The sequence below is a fragment of the Pezoporus occidentalis genome, unplaced genomic scaffold, assembly GCF_034315485.1.
Source record: "Pezoporus occidentalis ecotype Australia unplaced genomic scaffold, CSIRO_AGI_Poc_V1 ctg6, whole genome shotgun sequence".
NCBI lineage: Eukaryota > Metazoa > Chordata > Aves > Psittaciformes > Psittacidae > Pezoporus > Pezoporus occidentalis.
In genome coordinates this window covers 9245328-9255459 of record NW_026915943.1, presented here as the reverse complement: position 1 = coordinate 9255459, position 10132 = coordinate 9245328, and the positions used below count along the sequence as shown (strand labels likewise).

Sequence of the window (10132 nt, the reverse complement as noted above, 5' to 3'; positions counted from 1 at the left end):
TTCCATGCACAGCTACCTCTGGCTGTCTGCAGGAGATGGCACACTGCAGAAAACCTTCCTAAACAGTTGGGCTTTCAAACTCCTGCTCAGTGTATGTGTGCGAAGAAGAAATCTGTGATTTCCATGTAAAAAGGAGCTGCCTGCCCCAAAGATGAAGGCGAGTGTCCGAGATAGCCAAACAAGTGCCCTAAATTAGGAAGCTTTTGCATAGAATTGGTCACGAAGAATCACACATGGACAAATTAAAAAGATTCATAGGGCAACTGAGAAGATACCAGTATGACAACTCTATAGTAAATGTAAATGGCTTAATTCCTTAATATATAGCTGAATTTTTCTTAGAATTACATCTGTTTAAAGGGAGCTTCACAAAGTAGCTTTAAAAAGTCTGTAGTTTTATTGAGGAGTCTAACACCACCTTGCTTTCCTGCCTGTTTCCAGCAGTGAAATGATAACGCACTTGCTTTGAATATCAGCTTGCTGCTCCTTCACTTGCTGTATTAAATATTCTTTTACTGTTTCCTAGGTTTATTTTGAAGACTATTGTGGATTTAGCTCAGTCAACTTTAAACAGAAAAAGTCTTAGCCCTGTCTTCTGTGTTATCCTTGTGTCTAGAACCTAAAGACAAATTATTTTCATACCACTGCACATCAGACAAAACATAACATTTCCCCTCCTTTAAGCCATGCTGGTATTACCCATCACATCATTGCTCCATTGCTCTTATCAACACTAATTCCTATCCTCTTAATCTCTGCTTCCCTGAAAAAGAAGATTGGTTATCTTCTGAAGAAGGGGGAAGCCCAAAGAATTGCCAGTAGTATCTTCCAAAGACAAACTCTGCATCCAGTTCACAAGACTTTTGGTGTCTGGTGTTTTGTACTGCATTGTTCCTCACAAAATACAGCAAACTAATAAATAGCAGTTTCTTTACAAGGCAGCACTATTTTTTCTGATTTGTTTTCTATTTTTTTTCTGTGGACTTGATCATAGGGTATTATCATCAAGCCATTATTCCTCTCTATGCTCTAAATTAAGCAATAGAAAATGGCTCTAAATGTACCAGGCTTAGTATCTTTGAGTGTGTTTTTTATATTAACTTTAGCTATTGGAATTTGGGCTTCTTGGAAAAGTAAAAAGGATCAGCAGAATAGAAACCCAACTGAAATGGCCATAGTTGGAGGCAGGAATATAAATGTTTTCATTGGATTGTTTACTGCAACAGGTAAGTTTTCTTAAAAGACCTTCAAAAATCCTTCTTAAAAGACATGTATCTGTTAGATCTTGGGGACTTTGCTTTCAAAGCAAGTGAACTCCTTTAATGTCAGGGCAGATTTTACCTAAGTGTGGCTTTAAAGGAGTATGGGTTCATGAATCATTTTGGGATGGATTCTTCTAAACCTCTTCATGCTGAACAGAACTTAATGTTTATGTAGATCCTTTTAAATTAAAGAGATTTATTTAAGAGTTAAAGAGTTTAATTTAATAGAGACTGGAAAATACAACACTTTTCATTAAGGAGCTCTGTGGTCTTAATCTTAACCAGTTTTTGTTATCCAGCATAACAGAATAATTTTACTCTTGGAACAATCCAGCTCTGTGTGGAATCAATTGCAGCACTGGGTTGTCTTCTAAAGGGAAAATGTTTCCCCACTAACTGCTGCCCTCCGCTTCCCTTTTCTCTCCTTGCTGCCTGGCATCATCTGAAATTAGCTTCTCTGACCCACTCTTTGTGATGGTTTCCCTGAGTGGTATTTACACAGCTAAAGCACTTAAGCCTTGTTACAGGTTTGGATTCTGGCTGCAATGTCTGCTTGCATCCTTTTTCCTAATGTCTATTTTCACAGACTGTGTAAATGATGCTCGTTAAGGATGGTCTTTCAGTCTTGGCAATATAACAGAGGCAATTCTACTGGCTCTCGCGAAAGTCTTCCACTGAGAAAAATGAAATTAGTAGATTCAAATTGCCCCGAAATGTTGAAGCATTCAGCTTTTCCAGGCACTCATTGATATTCATTCTTGAACGTGGGAAATTATTTAGGCTGAGATTCCAATACTCTTACTTGTACTCAGCAGCACATCTCACTACGGGAGAGAACTCTGTAAAGAAAATGGAAGTGTGATTAAATATTTGTATGGTAAAAAGGTTTACAAGCTTTCAAAATATTCTACAAGACAATTGAGAATATGTATTGCAATTCTTACTTTTCCATCTTCCATGTTTACAGCCACCTGGGTTGGAGGAGCCTATATCAATGGCACAGCTGAGATTGTCTACCTGCCGTCAAAAGGACTATTGTGGGTTCAGGCACCCATAGGATTTGCCTTGTCCCTTGTTATTGGTAAATAGTTCACATAATCAGGACACAAAAGCTTTAAAAGAAATAATCATATGAGCATATTAAGATGGTGTAACAGAGGACATTTTAAAGGTGATTTTGTTTCTTCGATGTCCTATGGATCCAGAATAAGCATTTATAATGCTGTCTTCTAAACTGAAACATAAGAAATTAGCTCCAAGCTACTCTAGTGTAGAGTTTTGCCTGCTTGGAACAATTTATAGGACAAAAAATCTTACCTGAGAACTTAAGAAGCATGTGGCTATGTGCATATTGCTTTTTTATCATGGTCTCTTATTCACATACTGTTGAGAGTGTTGGTATAATTCTATTTCTTTTCTTCAAAATTTCTGTATGATTAAATAAAACTGTCCTGATTTTTCCACTAAAATGCATTCTTCTAAGTAGTCTCATCTCAGGATGAATTCGTAGTGCATCCAGCTTATCCCACTTCGCAACTGGTCACTATTTGGTTGAAACTAAGCTAGGTTTGCAGTGTGCTATACCTAAATCGCCATATCTAACTGCAAGAATTAATGGACTCACGCTGAAGTTCAGTTGTCTCGCCAAAACCACAGTTTCTTCCACTGAGTTATACCATAACTCTCTAGGGACACAGGATGATTAAAGCAAGAACTGTGCAGACCTTGCGCAGGAATTTCTAAAAGAACAATAACCTTTATTCTCAAGTCAGAGAAAAGAGTCCAACTGACGTGAATATGAATCAGGCTTGGAAATAAACTGCCAGCATTTCTTATGTATGTGAGTAATTCTTACTAATGAAATTGAGGAGTGCAGGTCTGATCCTGCAATCTTTGCTCGGGTCAGTAGTGCCCAGGCAAGCAGTCCTGTTGGCTTCAGGGTTAGGCGCAATACGTATTCTTTGGTTTTAATGAGACAGCTGTACATCTGAAGTCTAATATTTAGATGAAGGAGGGTGGGACTCAGCTCAACACGGAGATTAAAACAATATTGTTCTGGGAAGAGACAATGAAGCCATCAAAATGAAAATATAACCAGGAAAGGAACGTATATCAATAGGTTGCACCACATGGTCAAGGGCAAATGTTTGTCTCTTTCTTAGCCAAATAGAAGTCTTCAGTGTCTCATTCTGTCTACTGACATGTTGGGATTGAAGCATTTCAGAAAACATTGTGTCTTAGGTTGCTAGGTCATTGGAGATGGAGAGCAGAGTACATGTGGGTGTCCTCTAAGTTGAATTCCAGTCACACAGGTATCTTATACCATTTGGGGTGCCCTAGAAGTCCTATCTGGCCTTCTGGAAATAAATACATCTGCCAAAAGGGGAGAGTCACATCTGTCAGCTGTAAGCAGATGCCCTTTAGAATATGGAGCCTCTCGGGTGGATGAAACCCCATTTTCAGGCAAGTAAATTGAGGTCCTCATGTCTGGTTGTCTCTAGGGTCTGTTATGTACAAATACCACACTCACTATACAGGTCTGATAACCAAATACCTCAGTATTCTTACTTTTTTTTCCCCTATTATATAATACATGCAAAATTCTACCAAAATGTCATTACTTCTGACAGGTGGCTGCTTCTTTGTAAATCCAATGAGATCCAAGAATTATGTGACAGTGATGGATCCCCTTCAAGAAACTTATGGGAACGTGATGGGAAGCTTACTCTTCATTCCACCCCTGCTAGGGGAGGTGTTCTGGTTTGCAGCTATCCTGGCATCCCTGGGTAAATACTTATTTTGTTGTTATACTTGTTAAAGGCATGGGGCACAACTATCAGAGTATAAGACACATTTGGGAATTGTGCTGGACTCAGCTGTGGGAAGCTGTGCTTCATGTCTCCTATTGAGAGAGGAACAGAAGCATTTCTCATTTTGGGAAAATATGATTTTAGGTTTAAAACAAATTATATTATAATAGAGAGGTCTGGTAACATGAGTTAGTACCTTCCTCTTGCCTGTGGGAGAGCAGATGCAAAAGGGTGAAATGCCTTGCAACGGCCATACAACAAGGTAGCAGAAGAGCAGAAAGGGAACATCGGGCTCTCCTGTCTCCTGAGGAGGCTCCCACTCCCTATGGACCATGAACTTCTCATTCATTGTAGTGTGCTGGCATCAAGGGGATAACATTTCCTTATTTATTCTGTATTCTGCACGTATGAAATCTGTCTTAAAATACCTGACCACTGCCCTTGTCTGCAGGAGCAACAATGAGGGTCATCCTGAATATCAGTAGCTCTTTGGCCATCATCGTCTCAGCATGCACTGTCATAGTGTACACTCTACTGGGAGGCCTGTACTCTGTTGCATACACAGATGTCATCCAGCTGGTTTTCATTACCCTCAGCCTGGCAAGTCCTGTGCATTTCTTTGTAACCATTTCCCTAACTAAGGCAAAGAAAACCTGCTCTTCTTTTCAGTCTGTCTCAGGCCAAACTAAACTCCAATGCTGGCCCTTGCCCTACAGTTTCTCTTCAGGAGAACAAGTCTCCCAAAACATCTTGCAGTCCTTATGCATTTCAGACAGTGCTCATACAAGCTATTGGCCCTGTTGGGTGGACATGGCTGCTCACAAGTAAGTTCTGCAGAACCTGTTGGAAGTGATATTGGCTGGGAAGGAAAAGGATCTGTCTATGGAAGGCACCAACTGACCTGACCTACAGGCTCACGTTCTTGATGACACCATGAACCAGAAACATGTAGATTTAAAGAAAGAAAGGGGGAGAAAGGAAAATTCTTAGCCTGGGTTTAATCTTATCTAATTATACGTTCTACATTTACCTTAATTTCACTACCTAAATACAGTGTCCAAGAACAGGGGAAATGGCCAACTATTTCTATTTCTATCCTAGTGGGTCTGTATCCCCTTTGCCATGATGAACTCTGCAACAGAAAGTATTTATTACACTGCAACTCATCAGTCTCACCAAGACCCTTGGATTGGGAAGGTAGAAAAACAGTACCTTGGAAGGTGGCTGGATGACTTCTTCTACCTGGTACGGAGCATTTCTTGGAAAGGTGGTTGGGAGAAGGGATTGTGCAGGGACTTTCTTCTGGAAAACTTGTCCTTCCAGCCAGGAGCCCTACATTGCACACCTGGCAGATGCAGGTTGATGTGTAAAACCATTCTGCCACACACTGAATGGACCGGGAAGATTCAGGGCTCAGGGAACGGAAGGGAAGAAGCAGTTGGGACACTCCTTTACCCACAGGAAGTAATGTACCTCTTGAGTAAGACCATCCAAGCAGCCAGTCCACTCCTGTCACCTAAATGAGGCATTTCCTCCCATTTTGAGAGGTTGGTCTTGCAGCCTTAAAGTGTGCTTTTAACATAATTATGTAAAGATCCCTCTATTTGAAACAGAAAAATACCTAAAATGACATGACTGCAGATCATTAGCAGTCATGGTGCCATTGGCTCCACTGCATATCTCACATTTTGAGCTACCAGTATAGCCAAGACTACAGGGGGTTGTTATGCTGCTGCTAGACTGGCAATAGGGACACACAGGAGCTTGAGTTTGTTTGGTGAGGACAGAATCCTCAGATTTTCTCTGATGAAATTCATCTGCCAAGAAAGTGAAAATGTTGATTTGATCGGATTTTGTTTTAGATTGTATTCTAGCTGGGTGTGGGGAGGATTTTTACAAAAGCTGCATTCCTGAAAACCTTCTCTATTCCTTCCCCTGTGCCTGTTTCACTATGCCAAGCAACCTGAAGAAGAAGAAAAAAAAGAATAGTTAGGGGTGGAAAGGACCTTAAGGTCATCAAGTTCCAACACCCCTGCCATGGGCAGGGACACCTCACACTAAACCATTCCACCCAAGGCTTTGTCCAACCTGGCCTTGAACACCGCCAGGGATGAAGCATTCACAACCTCCCTGGGCAACCCATTCCAGTGCCTCACCACCCTAACAGGAAACAATTTCCTCCTTATATCCAATCTAAACTTCCCCTGTTTAAGTTTTAACCCATTACCCCTTGTCCTATCACTACAGTCCCTAATGAAGAGTCCCTCCCCAGCATCCCTATAGGCCCCCTTCAGATACTGGAAGGCTGCTATGAGGTCTCCACGCAGCCTTCTCTTCTCCAGGCTGAACAGCCCCAACTTTCTCAGCCTATCTTCATCCAGGAGGTGCTCCAGTCCCCTGATCATCCTCGTGGCCCTTCTCTGGTTTCTACCTTTCTCAGTCTGCCAGAACAATAACATGTTTTGACTAAAATTTCACATCCAGCACAATGAAAACAAAGGAAACAGGCACCCTCAACCATCAGAAATATCCTCCTCCATAGTTAAAGCTGGGCAACGTTTGTGCATTTGAAATGAGAGTTTTATAACAGTAAATATTATCATCCACCTGAACGGATGGATGATGCCCTACAACAACCAGCAGCCTGGTGGGGTTCTACTGGTAACATCTGAATGTTTCAGGGGCTTGGGAGCATCCCATGGCAAACTTACTTCCAAAGAGTGCTCTCCGCTGCCTCACCAGGACAGGCGAGGCTCATCTCCTACCTCTCCGGACTTGGGTGCTTTACAATGGCCATCCCCTCTGTGATCATTGGTGCAGTTGCAGCATCAACAGGTAAAACTAATTGTTTGTCTCTGAATAATGAGCATGTTTTTGTCAAAGGTGATTAAAACAGGATCCAAAGAAGTCCTGACTTCAAATTAGCTAGTCTTGTGTACCTAGAAGCGCAGCCTTGGTCACCAAGCTAAGTGGTCTGTACCAGCAGTATGGAGCCCTCTGAGGTTCAGTGCATAACTACCCAGAGACGTTTAAACAGCCCCAAGACCTGTTTAAAGCTAATTCATTACGATGAAGGGGCTTTTCATGGATCTTGTGTTGAGGAAAGATGAAAGCAGACCCTGTAAATCCCTGTATAAAACTATTTTCCAAGAAACCTTACACTTGCTTCTATTAATGCCTTCTCTGTGTGTAAGATTCAGAAACATTACTACAGACTGTTAATAAGGTTCTGAAGAAAACCTGCTTGAAGGAATCAAGAAGTTCAGTCTGATGAACTCATAGCCCTCACTCAGGGGATCAGTCCTGTGTTAGCTGAGAGCAAGGGTTAAAGAGTAGCTAGGTCACTGAATATATAAAGAAATCAGTTGAACTCCTTAACTCACTGTCACTAAGGGCATCAGAGCAAAACTTCCTTCTCCCCATGAGCAGGTTCTAGCAGGTTGACATTTAACGGTCCCAGTTCTGTAAAAACACAAAGCAAAGCTATTTCTATGGATGCTACTGGGGAAAAGAAAAATCTTCCATCTAATGAGAGCTGCAGCATGTTAAAGGGAATCACAAGGGATCATAAGAGAATCCAAAAAATTGATCCAAGTCCTAAAAATGCCGAGTGGGTCTCAGTCTCTAGCCCTGCAGTGACTGGTCCCTTTGGAAAAGCAGCAGAAATGTCCATGAAGGATTTGTTGCGTTTTCCTTGTTGTGTTTTAAAGATTGGAACCAGACAACCTATGGTCTTCCGAGTCCATTTGAAAAAGGGGAATCAGCGATGGTACTGCCACTTGTTTTACACTATCTCTGCCCAGCATACGTCTCCATCGTGGGTTTGGGAGCCATCGCTGCTGCTGCAATGTCTTCTGCAGATTCAGCTCTTCTCTCTGCCGGCTCCATGTTCGCTCACAATATCTACAGGAAAATCCTGAGGAAAGAGGTATTTGGTTACAGCATTTGGCAGCTTTGGTGTCAAGAATGGTGCCTTCCTACATGACTGTTTCAAATCCGGTCTGCGTGGTCTGCAATTAGAGGTGTCTGTTCTTCAGCTGCTGGAATGACTTCTGGAGTCAGCACTTCAAACATAGGTCAGGGGTGTTCATATCCATGGTAGAGATACTAATACCTACACTGGTGAGCTTTGCTCTTTATAAAATGACTGGTATAAAGTTTGGACTAGGATATTCATGGAGACTGCATAAAAGCACGATCCTTGAAATTACAAAGGGCAGCTTCATCTGCAGGGGTGCCTGCCTTGGGTTTGCTGGTGGCAAACACTATCTGAAAGCAGTGATGGCTTGGTGAGAACCAGCCCAGAGCAGTGCTGGTTACCCCACCATTAAGCCATGTTTATAATATGCCAATCTCTGTTTTACAGGCTGCAGACACAGAGGTCTTATGGGCCATGAGGATCTCCATGCTGGTGTTCGGGGCTGGTGCTGCAGGTCTGGCTTTTTACTCGAGCTCTGTCTATGACCTCTGGTTCCTCAGCGGGGAGCTGGTGTATGCCCTGCTCTTCCCCCAGCTCTGCTGTGCCCTCTTCGCTCCCAGCACCAACACCTATGGCTCTGCTGCTGGCTTCTTGGTTGGGCTCCTCCTGAGGCTGCTGGCAGGGGAGCCTGCCCTGAGCATTCCCCCCATCATCTGCTACCCAGCCTGCTGCCCAGTGGATGGGACCTACAGTCAGCTCTTCCCCTTTAAAACACTCATCATGCTCCTCACTCTGGGGATGATCGTGGCTGTTTCACACCTGACTACAGTCTTGTTTCAGAGGAACCTCCTTCCCCACAGGTGGGATGTTTGTAATATCATGGGGGGAACCAGTACCCCCATCCCCCTGCAGCAGATGGAGAAACAGATGGGTTCACCAGTGGTTGCACTGGAAGAGAATCGGGCTTAAATGCCCACCCTCATTTGAAAGGACACAGTGATTTCAGCAATTAGAGTATGGCACAAACAGCATCGCTTTTCCATTTGATTTCTACAGCAATGAATTATTTAAAGTCCTCACAGAGTAATAAAGATGCACTTTGTGCAAGAAGAATGTGTAAGTTTGAAGTCTGCAGTGATTAAAGGTTTTGGTGATGGAGTATGATCTTGTGGTGGTGATCATGGGGCACCCCAGGCCCAGCAGTGCTCGCTTTGGGGTACCCCTGGTACCCCACCCAAAAGCAGGACTATAAATCACTCTCAAACATTTATGGCATTCTCAAGTCACATACTTTTCTGACCACAATAGAGACAAATTAATGTTTAATAGATTGGGCATTCTTGATTAAAAAACAGTTGAGCAAACCTGTTCCCATTACAACAGCTAGAGTTTTAGCATAATTATCCCTGGGGAGTGCATGAGACCTATAAAAACACAGATTACAGAATGCAATGCAACCACCACAGCAGTCCAGCAGTAATATCAGTTCTGCACCATTCCTTGTATGCTTTACAAAGCTTTCCTTGATAGCACAGAAGCTTTTGCGAACACCTCTCCCCAGCCACGGTCTCAGGTCACACAGCCAGTGTGCTGCCACGTGGCTGAGGAGAGGACATCCCCTCTCATATGACTTGGTAGGGTGAAAGTAGATGAGCAAGATGAAGCAACAGCCCTTAATTACTGGATAAGAAAGATTTACGTAGCCAATATCCTTAAAAACTCAACCGGTTGCAAAAGCGGAGGTGCCAGAGAGACTCCTGAATGAGTCTCCTCTAAACACCTGGTTAAATCACTTGTGTGAAGGTGTTACCCAAGCACAGCTGTGGGATGGCGCAGGACACATAGACAGACTGGGGTGTGAGAACTCAGAGGACTGTGATGACAGAAAGGTGCTAGAAACTGATCCTGACCTTGCTGCAGGGACACGAAATCCTGAGGGCAAGATGCCAGAAGATGGAAGCCACCAGGTCTGTACAGAAAAGCCCCTGATACCTTGTCTGCTTAAATCCTCAATGGGTCAGAAGAAAAGCAACCTAGCTAACTAGTGAGTTTGGCCTCTAGCCTGAAGTCTGATGGACCAAGACCATCCTATAGTGGGATGGGTTGTTAAGATGGGAGCTGAAACAAGGATTCAGAATGAA

At 43.0% G+C, this 10132-nt stretch overlaps 1 protein-coding gene across 1 annotated transcript; it reads left to right on the top strand.

Moving 5' to 3' along the window:
• Positions 1-709: 709 nt before the first annotated feature.
• LOC134174412 (high affinity choline transporter 1-like) lies at positions 710-9321 on the top strand. The gene is made up of 8 exons (XM_062639375.1): positions 710-1226; positions 2230-2343; positions 3893-4048; positions 4524-4672; positions 5174-5317; positions 6754-6907; positions 7783-8000; positions 8439-9321. Exons 1-8 carry the CDS (start codon positions 1049-1051, stop codon positions 8958-8960), a joined length of 1635 nt encoding a protein of 544 aa, XP_062495359.1. The 5' UTR covers positions 710-1048; the 3' UTR covers positions 8961-9321.
• The last annotated feature ends 811 nt before the right edge of the window (positions 9322-10132 follow it).